Below are 17,309 nucleotides of genomic sequence, written 5' to 3' on the forward strand. Positions count from 1 at the left end.
GTTGTGCGGGAGCAGGTCATGCTTTTACGAGTTACCTATGACTGTGTCACACTTCAGTGGCGACATTGAGTTGTGGCTTCAGAGATCATACGGCCCACAAAGCCTGACATATTTACTCTCTGCCCCTTTACAGAAAAAATTTGCTGACTCGTGCCTTAGAGCAGTGATTCCCAGGTGTTTGGGAGAGCTTTTCATTCATGCATTCGTTCTTCCAGCAAATATTGAGTGAGCACTGAATATTTTGTGGAAGTATCTCGACATCATCGAGAACAGCAGTGAACGAAATAGTCTTTGCTGTCTTGAGGCTTCCATTTTCATGGCTGGAAACATAAGCCCAGAGGCTTATAAATAGAAATGTGGGTATATTATCTGGTGGTAAGTGCTGTGAAGAAAAAGAAAGCAGGTTGAGTGTGGGTAGGGAGGAAAGAGGGGAGTGGGCGGCACTGGTTAGGGATAGATTGGTCAGGAAGACCTCACTGAGCTGATAACTGGATGAGCTGAGGGAGGCAGATGAAGAAGCACCTGGGAGAAGAGTACAGAGTACAAAGACCCGGCAGCAAGTTGGAGGAATCACCGGGGACCAGAGTGGCTGGAGCCTGGACTTTCGGAGCAGATAGGTGGGCAGCCTTTGAGGTGTGCTGTGGCAGGCCACCAGATCCCTTGGGATGCAGGCTTTCCACCTTCTCTCTCTACCACCTCTCTCCAGGGGACTCTGCCCCCTGGGGCACTTGAGAAAATGAAACGCCTAGGCTCCTCTGCAGAGATCCTGATTCACAGGGTCTGAAGACCGTGTAGGGCTTCCCAGGCTCTGGGAAGCCCAGATTTTATCCCTTGAGGCTGGAGAAGGCAGACCCTACCTCCCCTCTCCCCCCAGACCTCCTGCCAATTCCTAGTCATTGTTAGGTCCTGAAGAAACTTTTCAGTCTAAAGGACACCATGGGTTAGGAGCCTTTGCTGCAAGACCTCATCAGGGGCCTCACTCCTAGCAGGGACTCAATACCCAGAAGTTTGCATTTTTAAAAAGAGACTTGCATTTATGCCAGTGACCAGCCTCTCCTACTGGAGTTTGTGGGCATGCCGTTTCTCCCACTGCCCTGTCTTTGAAGGACTGTTTATGATCTGGGTCAGTTCCCCATTGTCTTGTGGGTGGCTGGCGAGCCCCACCTTTTCCTGCATGAGCGGGGTCAAGCTGTTTCCCCTTGTGGTTCCAGGTGGACCCCTGGTGCGTCTTGTCAGCCTCGCCCTGCCTCCTCCTCTGGCCCACCTCTCTTGGGGTCCTCCCTGACCATCATGTGTATGTTGCCTACCATACAGGTGAGGTTGTGCACAGGGCCTTAGCGCTCTCCTCATCTGTAGGCACCAGTTTTGTTGGACCGATGGCTGGTGGATGAGCAAAGAAAGGATTCTAGCAAATACTGAAAACAGAAGGCAAATCTTGCATGGGTTCTCCATGTGGTCATTCTGTCTAATGTCACCAGACCGAGTTGGTGAGCCCCTAGCATGCTGGTTTGTAGGACGTCTGGTTGTCCGTGCCTGCTGCAGGCATGCTGGGTATAATTGTGTGCGGTATAGGTGTGTGCCCATTAGCCGAGCTGGAGAGTGGTTCTCTAACTCACACTCCTTCCTCTGACTTAGGATGAAAAGTACATATGCTTTCTAGGTGATAATGGGGACCAGAATGCCCAACAAAAACATGCTAAAGCATAGTGCAGCCGTTTAAAATGTGCAGGTGTGAGAGGGAGCTGGTTTTGTTTGATCCAGGATCGTAACTACTTAAACTAGGGTCATAGGATTCCTGGTGAAGAATCTGCAGGGTCTGTGAGGCCTGGCGTTCGAGGACTCAGAATCTATCCCCATTCTAAAACATTCTGAAACCAACGCACCTCTGAAATTTCAGGCTTTTCTGAGGGATTTTTTGAGAGCTTTGTATGCATGGTTTTGCATGGACTTTCAAGGATTTTCCCTCTAGACTTCCTGAGATTCATTCAGGAATCTGGTGGAGACCCACAGGTTTCAGATTGAGAAATTATGTTCTAAAAGGATTTATCTCTAGTGCTATCTGATTAATATCTAAAGAACCATGTTAGACTAATAGGGACTACGAAAGCATTGAATGAGCATTTTAATTTTTTCTCTGTTGGAAAAGGACACTCATTTTTAATCATACTCTTAAAAAAAAAATCACTCAATTTTTTTGCCCTCAATGAAAATTTCTATGTGAAAGATTTTCTTGAACGGGGTTTTCCTGCATAGCATAAAGTCTGGATACAGACAGAATTGGGAAACCAGTGTGCCTCAGTTTGGGTGCGAAGTATTTTTAAAATAAAAATCAGAATAAATTAAAATATCTTGAAAGCTATGTAATGGAATTTGATTTTAAGCCCTTTGTCAATGATGGTGAATGATTACCTTTTTAAAAATACTTTTCTTAATACTGAGTCCTTGTATGGTATGTAATTGACTTAATTTAGTTCCATTTAGTTCAGGTATCTGTGCAGTCAGCTCTTAGTAATTCCCAGTGATCCCTTTGCATCACTGTAAGGTGGGTCAGATTCACTTAAGCAGGTTGAAGAATTCTAAAAGCAACATTAATTTTTAATACTGTTTAACTTTTAAACTCCGTGCCCTCCGAGGTTCCAGGCCAATCTACACACACAGAACACCGAGAGCAAGGCTTCGTAATTGTTGGGAATTGCCTGTATTTTCCTCCTTGGAATGAGTCCACAGTAATACAGGAACTTTTCCTGCCTGCTGTTTGTGTTTGGTCTGTGCTGGGTGCTGAGTCCTTTTTGTTCTCTAGCACAAAGCATGCAGAGCTTTTGAGAGTTTAGAAGGAGGCCAGAAACACTTGACATAAAAACATCTTAAAGATTAATTGGTAATAACACCTCTGAAGAAAAAAAGTACAAAGCATGGGATAAATGTAATAAAGTGAAAACATTCTTTGACCTCCTCCATTCCTCTGATTTTGGTGGTTGGCCTGCTTTTGTTTGGTGTTGCAAATGTGAATCAGAGACCCCTCATTCTACAGGGAGACCCACCTGTAAACTGCCAATTAAAAAGAAGTATGTTGTGGGTGGTGTGACAACTCAGAGGGCTCCTGATGTCCCCTGGAGCAGGCAGGGAGGTTGGCGAGGTTTCCCCGAGTGTCATGCTCAGGTGAGGTGTGTAAGCTTCTGGCCAAGGAAAGCACCGTATTTGGAGCTGCTTTAGGGAGGGTGGAGGCTGCAAGTGGGCAGGGAATATTGAGGGGGGGGAGCCTTACATGGAGGACTGATTGGTGAGGAGGAGAGATGGGGTTCATGAAGCTCTCTGGTGGTGAACTGGGAAGAGCAGGATGAGTTTCCAAGTGCAGGGAGCCAATCGAAGATGTCTGAGCCACAAGAATAGGTTTGGGCGTTAGCCATGTATGGTTGTTATTACCTCCTTGTAAAGGGTTGCAAAGATGTGGCCATGGGCATCATTCCCTGGGGCGGATCCCAAGGCCCTCACCTGCTTCCCAGGGGAGGGATGCTTGCACAGGACCAGTAGGAAAGAGGATAGCCCCCAGAGCCCTGATGTCGTACTTCAAGGAGGGAGAAGACATCCAGGAAGGGGGGGTAGTCTTACGTGCTCTCAGATGGTCTAAGGGATGATAGAAGGATTGAGAAACGTCTCTGAGACAGACCTTTTATTTTTTTATTTTTATTTTTTTTAAAGAGTTTTTGTTTATTTGACAGAGATACAGACAGCCAGTGAGAGAGGGAACACAAGCAGGGGGAGTGGGAGAGGAAGAAGCAGGCTCCCAGCGGAGAAGCCTGATGTGGGGCTCGATCCCAGAACGCCGGGATCACACCCTGAGCCGAAGGCAGACACTTAACTGCTGTGCCACCCAGGCGCCCCTGAGATAGACCTTTTAAACTAACTCAAGAAAAGGCTAAAAAGAAAACTAGTAACCATGGAATGATTTGAAAAGGTTGTCAAAGGGCATTATGTACCCTAAGGCATCTTAAAGTGTAGATAATTCCCCTCCGAGTTTCCACAGCCAGAGAGGGACACTTCCTGGTGTACTTAGACAAGCAACAGAATCCTAAAGTCAAAATGAGACAGTATGTTTATTTGAGATACACAGTGAAGAACAGGGCCCATGGGGTTTGGCAACCGCAGGTTCATCCACAATGCCAGCTGCCTGAGCTGACCACTGACCCACGAGTTCCCAGGTCTTCTGGGGGGAGGGGCATGGTGTTCAGCAAGGGTTCAGAAATCTTTTCCCTCTTTTTTTAAAAGGCAAGGTAAGAACGTAGATACAAGGAAAGATAAACAATTATGTCACCATTTAAACTATATTTTGGCATCTTCAGACAGTCTTATTCTATGTGGTTTTTAGTAGAAGTCATACTGCATATATATTTTCTCATTTGGAATTGTCATAAGTGCATTACCATGTTACAGTGTATTGTCATCACCATATTTTTAAACCAAGATGTAATTGACGTGTAACATTATATATAGTATTATATTAATAACATCGGTAATATTACAGATGTTATAGCAGCTCCCCAGTTGTAGGATATTTGGGTATAAATCCTACATAATTCCCTCTTTTTTATTTTTAATAAGTAAAGCCGTGATTTGAAGGCAGCTTTCCCGTACATATTTGTATATCCTGAGGATAATACTCAAAAGTAAGCTCACATGATCCAAAGGTATAAACATTCTTTATTTTTTTTAATGAATAAGGAATATAGTATGGACTTAGTTTAATTTCTCCTATTTCTTATTTGGCACTTTTATTTAGTTATTTATTGCTATCTTTTGTTATCAGTTGCTTACTACTCTGTTTGGAGAGGAATGTACTTGTATGGAATCAGCAACATGTGATTTTGGAAACTGAGTCCTATTCAGTAAACATTTATTAAACCCCTACTATGTACCAGACTGTGACATTAAGAAGATGCCTGGGAGTAGATCCTGACCTGAAGGCCTCCCTGAGCTCACAGAATCGCCATCTCTGGGATTGGGGGGGGGTTGCATTTGCTCTCTGCTTTTCTCTAGCACCTAAGAGCATCTGGGCCCTAGGAGGTATTCAGTATTTGGGGAATGACTACAGGAGGGCCAAAGAGGAATGAGTACAAATATTAGAGACACCCATTCATGGGAAAGATTTCTTTATTAAAGAATTCTCTGTTCAGTAACTTCACGTGGTGGCTCATAGTCTAGTATTATGTTTTTAAAGTAATCCATGGCAAAACTTCACTGTGGCAGCTGGGCTGGTTTATTCCCATTTATTGAGCACCGCTGTGTACACATGATAACCCTCCCTCCAGGTGTCTATAATCAAGGGAGCAGGCCGGCAGACGAGAACCTAGACTATAAGAGAGATGTGGGAAGTGGTGAGAAAGGATGGGCTTCCAGGTGAAGGTAAGCCCCAGTGCCAGGCCATTATCTAACCTCCCTGGGTTTTGGTTTCATAGACATTTAAAGGAAAAGGCTGGACTGATCTCTTTCAGACATGCAGTTCTTTGATGCTTATGACGGGCTCTTCCTCAGACAAAGGTTGGGGACATAGTCTTTATCAAAACACAAGCACAGCTGAACTCCAGACCGCAAAAGAGGTTTTCCAGAATTAAAGAGCTGTATCGGATCATCTTTTCACTTATTTTTTGGTAGGACTTAATACTTCAAAGTATGCGTTCTGTTGTCTTCATGAGCCATAATTTAGATTTCTTAGTGTACTTGAAAAATTCATAGTTTAGATTTCTTACTGTACTTGAAAATATTGGTTAAACATTAAAATTGTATTAGTTGGAATCCTTGAATATCACAAAGTTAAATATTGACCTATTTTCTTCTTCTTTCCCTTCCAGCTGTTTGGGGCAACTTCGTTAATATGAGGTAACTGTTTTTAATAACTTGATATTGTGGTCGGGTTTTATGGACACATTTCAGTTATTACAAATAGACTGTAGATGCCAGGGGTTAATTGAATATTTTAAAAATGAAACTTTTTTTTTTGCCATTCACACATCTGAGCTTTGTCTTTTTTTCTTATGGGTATTCTCGAGGAATACATCTGATTTTACTATTTACTCTGGTAAAGCTCCTTTCTACTGGCCAGCACCTCAGCATTGCCCACCTCAGGATCCCTTCCCTCGTTTTGTACACAGGAGAGGGTTGACCCTAGCTTTGACCCTGCTAAAACGTGATTGTGTTTCTGAGTGGCTTGGACAAGAGCACGGTGGGGGCGAGTGCCTTTCCAAAGCCTTTTGAGAAGGGGGCTGTTTTAAGGAAAGCCTGCCTGGCCCCTGGCCCTGGGAGCAGACCAGTGCATTCTGAGGCCACCTGTTTATCTCAGGATTCAGCGCCGAGGAGCCTTCTGGCCCGAGTGTACATTATCTGTGCTTTGTGATAAATGTAGGAGGGGCACTCAGAAGAGTAAAATCCTGTGTTGATACTCTTAATAAAAAAAAAAAAAAAATTAACAAGCATTCGTTGTAAAAACAAATTTGGCACTGCTAGTACAGTTTTACATTTAAAGAAAAATTCGTTCCACTTTGTATTCCTTGGTCGTGAAAATCAAAGGGCAGCAATCACAGTTGCTGTGCTGGCGGTGGGCTTGGCAGTCAAATGACCCTGCACTGGGCTACTGGGTCAAGGGATGCTGTGCCCCCACCAGGCTTTTCATATTGAGTATGTCTCGCAAGGCCAGTGGGGCGGTGATGATCTGATTCCTACCACCAGGGCGTAAGTGTCTCCTGACAAAGACTTCTGTGTGTGGCTGGGAGGGGTACTCAGATCCCATTTAAAGAAACTCTGTTTTTTCACTTGGAAAAGCTCCATTTTGCATCAAATTCCCAGGAAAGCACAGCAGAGAGACTTGGGCTCCTGTAGACACACTTCCTGCTTCTAAAATCTAATTTAAAATTTGAGTATAATATGAAAGTGAGATTATTTTAGTGGAATAGAAATAACCCTTACAAGGTAGAGGTGAGATGAATTTGATTTCCTCTCCTCCATTGTCTCCCGTTCCTCTGGTGCACCCCCCTCTGGAGGGAATTGGAACCCGGGACTGCTGTTTGGGAAGGAGAGTAGCGAGCTGGTCTGCAGCCTTTGGTTTGTGTTGTCATTTGTTCAGAAATAAATCTTGAGGTCATCAAGACTCTCAATGGATCTCAGTTTCGCAGCTTTCTACTCAACAGGTCTATCCAGGAAAATGGTGAACTCAAAATCGAGAGCAAGATCGAAGAGGTTAGTTCCTTTCCTGTATTTTGCTCCTGGTTTCTCATTATGTCTGTCAATTTCGGTTCCTTTGCTTGTGCTGGTACCTTTCTTGTGGGAGCCTGATGCTAACCTGTGATTTGGAAACATCTCATCAAAAATTACTCCCTTTCCAGCTGTTATGCTGTGGATACACCTCTGTGTCAGCGTTTGTCCATTTGATCAAGGTGTGATGTACTAAATTCTCCCTCAGGGGCAAAATGGGATTTAAAAGTTTGTCTGACTTTTCAAGTGACCTTCCCAGAATTTCTTAGAGAAAGGGAAGCGAGTACCTTCATCAGGGATGGAGGCAAGTGCCAGCCAGCATCCACTCACCCCAGCAGATGCTGTATGGGAAACTGGGATGCTGGGACTCAGGGACCATAGGGAGGTTCCACATGCACACACCTGCTCACTGAAAGCTGGCTCCTCTGGTTGATCATATACCTTCTATTTAAAAATAATTGCTCATGTTTTTGTCAAATAATTATAGATACAGGTACGCTAGTGTAACGTGGGCTGTGGGAGGAGGTGGGGAGTCAGTCATTTTGATCTGAAGCCAATGTCAGAGTCATAGGGAAGCTCTAGGACTGCTCTTGTCCTTCTGTCCCAGCTCGCGGTGTTAACGCGCAGGAATAGGGTCTGCTCACAGCCGGCCCTTCATTTGCGTGCTGAGTAGATGATGTGGAGATAATGTGCAGAAACAAGAGGTTAAGCTTTGTGGGCAGCATTGAGGGGATTCTTTCATTCCTGAAAAGAGAAAGGTGGTGTGAATCTGCCTGTTTTTGTGAGCCTCAACCACCTTGCTTGTCGTAAGGAAATTAAAAGGTTAATTTTCCCAGAGACTTAAGCGTCCGTGGAGTAAGAGTTCTAACATGCAGTGTATCATCTTGATTCTTGACTTGTGATTCAAGTGGTATAACTTAATCTCAGACTGAAGGTGGATAGAAGAAATTAAAATCTGTTTTGCGTGGTGTCGTGCCCGTGTGGAACATCAGAGGGGGGAAAGTGGGGGAGAACTGTGTTTGCTTCAAAACTGATGTTGGTTATTTTTGTTTTAGATTGTTGAACCACTAAGAGAGAAAATCAGAGATTTGGAAAAAAGGTATGTATACTTTTGAGGTTTTTTTTGTTTGTTTTTTGTTTTTTTTAGGAAAATACTTCTATCTTGTTGGCTTTAGAAGATCAGTATCTGATATAAATTCATCTCAACTGTGCAATTCTTTTTTTTTCATCTGTGTAATTAATTCTGTAATGTGAAAGATATCAGGCACTTTCAACACAGGAACTTATCTGTGAGAAGGTAGATGTTTTCTGTAAAATTTGGATGCAGTGTTTTAAAACTTTTTTTTTTTTTTTTTTTGCTTTTATCATTATGAACTATTTCTGATGAAAGCTGTGGAAAGCTTTTTTGGAAGCTATGGAAGCTTTTTTTTTCTCTCTAGGAAGAAAATTATTTATTTTAATGAAGTTATTTTATTCAGGAGTCTTCCTGAAGCCCAGCCACACAGATCCTACATTAAAAGTCCTTCCTCTGTTATCCTCTGTCAGTTTGATTTCTACAAACTATGATGATGCCAACAAACGCCCACATAAATGTTTTGGCTTTTTTTCTTAACCCTGATTTGAATATGATACTCAAATTGTCCAAACATTAGAAGAAGAGAGGATCTAGGTGTGTTGAAATCTTCCTTTTCCAAACCCTGTGAATTTCTCAATTCCTACAAATTCATGGCATACAAGTTGAGGCTAAGCCTTACCTCCTTTTAAGTTATGCAGGGCGATCAGGTGGTTTCTAGCATATATTGATTAGTCTGAGATAATTCCAAAACAAGGAAATAAAGCTGAAAGGGCCTAAGACCTAGTACTGTGTGTAAGTATTGTAAGAAATTAGGGTCAGTTATTTGCTTGTCACCATACATCAGGAAGGTTCCAGAAACAGAGTCCAAGTAAAGTGGCTGGAAGGGAAGAATTATATAATACGGTTGGAACTTATTTGAATGAGATACCAAAGCAAATTGCTTCTTACCTTTTGTGGTGTCCTGTCCTGTCCGTGCCCCCCCTCCCCCATGTGTGGCTCTGCTGCACCCACATTCCCTCTTTTTCTAAAACAGTTGAGCTCCAGGTGCTGGAACTTTTCCCTGGAGTTTATCAGGGAACTGTGTGTTGAGAGTGACAGTTGGGTCTTTAGAGGTTTGGAAAAGAAAAGTAAAAACTTTCCTTAAAGTTTATGTAATTTTTTTTTTCTTTTCTTGGGATGAGTTTAGGTGATGCGCGTCAGCATTTGTATGAGCCTTTTGTCAAGCCCAGATTAAAAAGAAAGAAATGGAGAGCAAGTTTTTCTTTGGTTTCTGGTGTTTACAGTAAATGATCAAAGAGAACTAAGGGTGGAGAAGAGTCATCAGACAAAATGCATTCATTCATTTTCTTCTCAGTCTTCAACTGATCATATGCAGTCAGGCAAACTATTAATTTCAACTCTTACTGGGCTACAAGTTATTTTTTAACAGCTCAGATTAAGTAATATAAATTTGTTGTTTGTACTTTAAATTTTCTTGCCATCATTTGGGCTGAAATTATGCTGCTTCTAACATTACATTGGATGGGAGCCAGAAATTCCACCTTCGGTAAGGCTGGAATAATTTGAGAGATTTTAACTGAAACTTAAAAAAATTGTTTATGATAAGAATAACCTACCAGGTTTTATGTTGGGTGACCTCCTAAAAAATTGCGCACCACTGATATATTCTTTAGAGAGTAATATTTACGAAAAGTGACTTAATTAGATAACTTCCTTAAGGCAATGGTTTACAGACACGATCTCTTGAAATAGGAGAATTTTATGATTCCTTTTGATACTTTGGTGATTTTCTTTGTCCTTTTTAAATCGGAAAGTGAAGCACAAGTATAAATATAATCTTGAAGAATGTACCAGTAACTCATTCTTGTCAAACTGTGAGAGTTACCTTTAAGATAGGTGCAGAGGTTAAGCGTTTTCTACTTACGACTGCTTTACTAGTTACTCATCCTAAAATGGTTCTGGTCTCTAGGTTGGTGAGCCAGTCAGGTGACAGATGAGCCCCGGTTGTTGTGTTAGCTAGAAAGTCAAGTACGGACATGACTTTGTGGTAGAAATCGATGGAGCTCTGTCTGGTTTTATTTTTCCTGACTGATTTGTATGATAAGAATGATCAAACACCCATCTTGACACGAACAAGATAAAAACGTAACTGGACTATGTTGTCTTGATGTGCTTGTCATTTGGGGGCAAAGTGACCCCCAGGAAATAAGGATATTTTTGAAAGGTAGGGATTATATGTATATGCGGAAAGAAATGGGGACATTCCATTCTAGAAGCCTGAGTAGGTGGGTTATGTGAGTTTTTTCTCTTCTTTACTATACCCCCATTTCTTAACAGTTTGATTTCCTGCCATTTGTTTAATTTCATCTCAATATCTTTAAATGTTCTGTCACTAGATAAGAAGTAATGATGAGAATCTAAATTCTAAGTAAAAAGGCTTCTTACTGTCTACCTTACTGAACAGGAACGTTAGAGTCTGGAATGGCATAAAATAGTTACTAAAGGATTAATTTGGGGGTGTAAGAAAAGATCCGTTATTCAATTCCTGTTTCATTCACCTCCCTTGCTTGTCTCTCTCACACTCAGAAATGCAGAATGCAGGTTGTATGTAGGCAAGGCCTTGCCTCTACATTGTTTTCTTCTGTGTCCTCAGTGTGTGGCACAGAGTAGGTGCCCACTAAAAATTTCCTGAATAAATGAGTATATAGATGAGCCAGTACACTGCTGCATAGGGCTTTAACCTACTTCAGGCCTTTAAAAAAGCCTGTGCCTTTCCCTTGCCCACTTTGCCCAATGCTGTAAAGTGCGGGAGGGGAAGGCTGAGTGGCATGCTGAAGGAGTGGCCCAGCTAGCACCGTGCCAGAGTCACCTCACACAGTCCCCTCATGCAGTCCCTCCAGTCACCTCACACAGTCCCCTCAGGGTCATCTCACACATTCCCCCCAGAGTCACCTCAGCAGTCCCCTCAAGCTGTCACCTCAGAGTCACCTCACACAATCCTTTCACACTCACACAATCCCTTCACACAGTCACCTTAAAGTTATCACTCAGCCCCCTCACTCAGTCCCCTCATGCAGTTCCCTCAGAGTCACCTCACACAGTCCCCTCAGAGTCGCCTCACATAGTCCCCTTACGCAGTCACCTCACACAGTCCCCTCACGCAGTCCCCTCACGCAGTCCCCTCAGAGTCATGTCACGCAGTCCCCTTATACAGTCACCTCACACAGTCCCCTCACACACCCCCTTAGCTCTGTCATCTGTGACTGCAGAAAGGCAAAGAGTGTGAAGTGCAGACTGAGGAGGACCCTGAAGGAGCTTACCCTGCCCTTATTTCTGGCTTTGTGCGCCTGACTTCTCAAAGGAAGAAATGAGGGTTATAAGAAAGTTCTTCCAACAGTCTAATAACTTGATCATACTTATGAAATCTGAAACTTGGTTTGCTGCATGTTGAAGAAAAACAAAGCAAGAAGCCCAGCCAGTGTTTTCGTTTTTAAAGCAGTGTTTGTAGTAGGTTGATCAGTCCGTGCTCCACATGGGTCCACATGTCAGGCAGTTGTATTTTTGCTTCAGTTTTATTGAACTGTATTCTTGTAAGAAAACTGCTCTTTTGTCTCCGGTACAAATGGGCAGCACTGGACAGGTGGGAGAGGGTCAGCCTGGAACAAGAGAGCCGCCATAGGTGCGCCACATGGCTGGCTGCGGGGTTTGGGCTGGAGGCTGGAGGGGTGGATGCGGGGTGCTCAGAGAAGACAGTGGATGTTGGGGCCATGTGAGGGTTGCACACAGTCAGTGCTATTTTTTGCTTGGCCACCAGCTGACTGATGGGGAAAGTATTTGGAATGACAAGAAGTGTCACTTCGCAAACAAGGCATCTGTGAGGCTCCCTGAAGGCTTCCACTGTTCCGGCAGGCCGAATGTGCCCTGCCCCACAGCCACTGTGAGAACAGTCACTGGGCCATTGCTGTGTGGTCTGTGGTAAGAACGGCTCCTTCCCAGGCAGCCCTCTGGGGAAGGTGCTGTGATTACCCTTTGACGCAGGAAGCCCCGAGGTGCACAGGGCTTTTGGGGGTCTTGCGCTTGGTCACAGAATAATAAGAGGGAAGGCCAAGATTCTCACCTATTCCCTCAGATACTCCCACCTGCCTGCTTCTGGTTTTGTAGTCTGCAAGGGGAACTTGACCTTTTGAGAATCAGGAAGCTCTTAATAGGGGAATTCATCTGCTTTGTAAAAGAAAGCCCTCCTGCCCCAAGCTCCAATTTAAGCATGCTTCCACTCTTCCAAGAGAGGAGGAACACTTGCTTCAAGGTCTTCTGTCTAATGACCTGTCATATTCTGTTCAGTTCAGCGACCATTAAGGAAATGCCTTCTATATCCCAGCTGGGGATGGGGAGGGGATGAGACAGTGCCCCTGGCACCTCTCCAATTAAAATAATGACTGTGAAGTTGGTTTCTCTGAATTTACTAAAAGCACTTTTGTTCCTAACTGAATCACTTAACAACTTTAAGAATGGATATTTCAAATCTTCGTTTATCAACTCTCATTTGATCTTTTATCTGCTGCTTGCAGTGCCCTGCTCCCGAAACATCAAACATCAGGAGGGGTTGGGGCCCCATGTGACCTTTTCTGGGGGTAAGAGGCATTATGGAAAAATGAGGTGAGACTTCAGATGGGTTCAGAGCAGACCACGGGAGGCAGAAAGTGCTGATGCCCAGCCATTTGGTCCAGGGGCACCGGTGCAGAAGGAGGGTCTTCAATTGTGAAATTGCGCAGAATGAGGGAACAAGCTTAGTTAGTTTTTTCTTTTCTTCCCCTTGCAAGACACAGTGTCCTGCTTTGGGTCTGTGACTTCACGCAGCTGCGTTCTTCCTTCCAGACATCGATACAGCATTGTGAGGAGGCCACCACATCCCTTACTTTGTGTTTCGCTCTGGCTGCTCATAGCCTGTACCTTGGTAAATTTTCCTTTCTCCAGGATGGAATCTCTACCCCAGCTTGATTCTGCACAAGGAGCAGGTTGCAAATTTCTTGAATTCATATGAGCCAATAACCACTTGGTTCCTACAGCCCTCCCTTGGAATGGATAGAAGGAGCAGACAATAAAAATGCCACAATCCAGCCTTTGTTTTGATGTAGTAGAGAAAACCCCTCACAGGAGATGTTTGACTTTTCTTTTCTCATCTCTTCACGTTCTACAGCTTCACCCAGAAATACCCGCCAGTAAAATTTTTATCAGAAAAGGACCGTAAAAGAATTTTGGTAAGTTTGTACATCTGATTAATATTTGTAGTATCAAGAAACTGGCTTTTTAAATGGAGGTATAATTCACATACCCTAAGTCACCCGTACAGAATGTACAGTTTACTGCTTTATTGTACGACAGCACTGGATTCTAATTCCAGAAGATTTTCATCACTCCAGGAAAAACCCCATCCCTGTTGTCAGCCATCCTCCTCCCAGCTCCTGGCAATCACTGAAACTACTTTGTCTCAATGATTTGCCTGTTTTGGACATTTCCCATGAATGAAATGATACAATATGTGGTCTTTAGTATCTGATTTCTTAAACTTAGAGTAATGTTTCTAAAGTTTATAGCACAAATCAGTACTTCATTCCTTTCTGTGGTTGGATAATATTTCATATTACGGATATACCACATTTTTGTTTATCCATTTGTCAATCGATGGACATTTGGGGTTGTTTCTACTTGGAGGCCATTGTGAATAATGCTGCTATGAAACGTAAGTGTACAAGTTTTTGTACAGACATAGTTTTTTGGTTCTCTTGGGAATATACCTAGTGCCGCTGGCTGATGAGACTAATCGTGTCCATTGAATTGTCTTGGCACCCTTGTCAAAAATCAGCTGACCGTAAATGAAAATATTTTTTTCTAGACTCTTAGTTCTGTTCCATTGATCCTGTCTGTCCTTATGCCAGGACCACTGTCTTGGTTACTTGGTTTATAGTAAGCTTTGAAATTGGGAAGTGTGAATCCTCCCGCTTTGTCTTCTTTTTCAAGATAGTTTTGACTGTTCTCGATCCCTTACAGTTCCTGGTGAATTTTAGGATTAGCTCATCAGTTTGTTCAAAGAAGCCACCTGAGATTTCATTACAGACCACATTGAATCTGTGGATGAATTTGGGCAGTATTGTCATCTTAACGGTATTGTCTTCCGATCCTTGAACATGGGGTGTCTTTCTATTTTATTTAGGTCTTCATTAATTTTTTTAACATTCTTTTTATAATTTTCAGAGTATAAGTTTTACACTTTTGTTAGATTTATTCTAAAGTGTTTTACCCTTTTTGATATTAGCATTCATGGAATTGTTTTTTAGTTTGATTTTTATATTTTGTATTGCCAGTAAATAGAAATACAATAGATTTTTGTATTTTCTTATATCCTGCAACTTTGCTGAAATCTTTGGGTTCTAATAGTTTCAAGTAGATTCCTGAGGAGTTTTTATGTACTGTTGAAGATCATGTCATCTGCAATTGTGGGTGGTTTAACTTCTGCCTTATCAGTGTGGATGCTTTCTATTTCACTTCTCTGCCTAATTGTCCTGGCATAGAAGTGGGAAGAACAGACATCCTTGTCTTGTTCCTCATCTTAGGGGAAAGCTTTTAGTCTTTCACTTTGAGGTATGATGTTAGCTGAGAGCTTGTCATAGATGCCTTTTGTCAGGTTGACCAGATCCCTTCTAGCCCTGGTTTGTTCAGTTTGCAACCAATCTTGCCTATCTGGGGTAAATCTCTATTGGTTAATGTATAATCCCTTTTTATATACTGGTAGATTTGATTTGCTAGCATTTTGTTGAGGATATTTTTGTCTGTATTTATGAGAGATTTTGGTCTATAATTTTCCTTTCTTATGATGTCTTTTGCTGGTTTTGGTATCAGGGTAATACTGACCTCATAGGATAAGTGGGAAAGTGTTCCCTCCTCTTCTATTTTTTAAGATGAATTTGTGAAGATTTGGTATTAATTCTTATTAAAGTGTTTGGTGAAATTCACCACAGAGGTTATCTGGGCTTAAGCTTTTTTTTGTTAATATTTTTTTAACATTCCTAATTCACTCTCTTGTTATAGATCTATTCAGATTTTCCATTTCTTCTTGAGTTATTTTGGTAGTTTGTATCTTTAGAAATTACATTGCTTTAGCCGCCTACCCTAAGTTTTGGTGTGCTAGTTCCTCACAGTCACCCATTTCAAAGTATTTTCTAATTTTTCTTATAACTTATTCTTTGATCCTTTAGTCATCAGGAAGTGTGCTGGCTAATTTCTGCATACTTGTGAATTTCTCAAATTTCTTTGTTATTGAGGTCTAATTTCATTCTATTGTAGTCAGAGAACTTACTTTGTATGATTCAATTCCTTTTAAATTATTGAGGCTTCTTTTATGGTCTAGGATGTCATCTGTCCTAGAGAATATTTCATGTACTCTTTTTTTTTCTTTTAAAGATTTTATTTTTGAGTAAACTCTACACCTAGTATGGAGCTTGAACTCACAACCCTGAGATCAAGAGTCTCATGTTCCACTAACTGAGCCAGCCAGGCACCCATCATATATTCTTAAAAGGACTGCGTATTGTGCTGTTGTTGAGTGTTCTATAGATATCTGTTAGGTCTAGCTGGATTACAATGTTTTTCAAGTCCTTTATTTCCTTGCTAATCTTCTGTATAGTTCTGTCCATTATTGGGAGTGAGGTGTTGATGCCTCCAGCTATTGTTGTTGAATTCTCTAGTTCTTCCTTCAGTTCTTTCCACTTTTGCTTTTTATATTTTGGGTCTCTGTTAGGTGTATAAATGTTTATAACTGTTATATCTACTTAATGGATTGACCCTTTTGTCATTATAAAATGCCCTCTTTATCTATTAACATTTTTTGTTTTAAAGTTTATTTTGTCTGATATCATCATAGCCACTCCAGCTTTCTTATTATTTCTGTGCTGGTGTTATACTTTTTTACATTCAACACATTGTAACTTCAGTCTTCAGTGTGTTTCCTTAAGATTTTATATAGTTGGACCTTGTTTTATTTTGTTTTTTTTTTCCAGTCAGGCAGTCACTGCCTTTGAGTGGTTGGTTTAATCCATTCACATTTAATGTTATTACCAACATAGTTGGATTTATAACTGCCATTTTATTTTGTGTTTCCCATATGCCTCATATCTTCTTTGTTCTTCCAGTCTCCCATTTTTCTTTTCTTATGCATTAAGTAAATCTTTTCTTATGTGACCTTTGAATTCCTTTAATTATTTTTTACTGTATTTTAAAAATTCATTTGTTGCTATTTATTCTAGTGCCTACCATCTACATTTTAACTTAGAATACTCTACTTCAGTTTTATACTGAGTTCCAGTGAGATAGAGCAATGCCAGTCCTACATAGTTCTGTTACCCACCCCTTCTTGTGATATCATTTCTGTACATTTTATGTATTACTTTAGTCCAAGTTACAAACTCCACAATACATTGTTATAATTGTTTTATATTTTATAATTTTTAAATTTTATATCTTTTAAATAAGCTGAGGGAATAAAGTATAGTTAAGATGTATTTACAGAATTTGTTACATCATCCTTTTCATTACCTTGTCTAGTTTCCTTCATTTGTTCCTGTGGGTTTGAGTCAACTTTTGATGTCATTGCCTTACAGCAGTACAACTCCCATCTACCCACTTCATGCTGTTGTCAAATATATTTCTGTATTTTACAGGGCAAATAATACAGTAATATACATATTATTTTATACAATTGTTTTGCTGTGGTGATGGTGGTGGTAAAATATACATAACACAATTTATCATTGTATCATTTAAGTATGTAGTTCTGTGGCTTTAAGTATGTTCACATTGTGGTATACAATTTGGTCTTTAAATCGATTAAGAGTAGAAAGGAGAGAGTGCCATTATATTGTCTTTTATAATTACCTAATTACTTTATTTGTTCCTGCCTCTTTTGTTTCCTCTGTGGGAAATGCTGCCTGGGATCATT

At 41.4% G+C, this 17,309-nt stretch overlaps 1 protein-coding gene across 2 annotated transcripts in view; it reads left to right on the forward strand.

Annotated features, from left to right (window-relative positions):
• The window catches only part of UXS1 (UDP-glucuronate decarboxylase 1), a 94,489-nt gene that overhangs the window by 21,280 nt on the left and 55,900 nt on the right, over positions 1-17,309 (forward strand). The window contains exons 2-5 of one of the 2 annotated variants that reach the window (XM_002913504.4): positions 5,847-5,874; positions 7,179-7,227; positions 8,298-8,341; positions 13,515-13,575. In XM_002913504.4, coding sequence (XP_002913550.1) covers positions 5,847-5,874; positions 7,179-7,227; positions 8,298-8,341; positions 13,515-13,575 — 182 coding nt within the window. Of the gene's footprint in view, positions 1-5,846; positions 5,875-7,163; positions 7,228-8,297; positions 8,342-13,514; positions 13,576-17,309 lie in introns of both variants that reach the window. The other variant, XM_011231156.3, reaches the window with a different exon arrangement.

The sequence above is a fragment of the Ailuropoda melanoleuca genome, chromosome 4, assembly GCF_002007445.2.
Source record: "Ailuropoda melanoleuca isolate Jingjing chromosome 4, ASM200744v2, whole genome shotgun sequence".
Taxonomy (NCBI): Eukaryota; Metazoa; Chordata; class Mammalia; order Carnivora; family Ursidae; genus Ailuropoda; species Ailuropoda melanoleuca.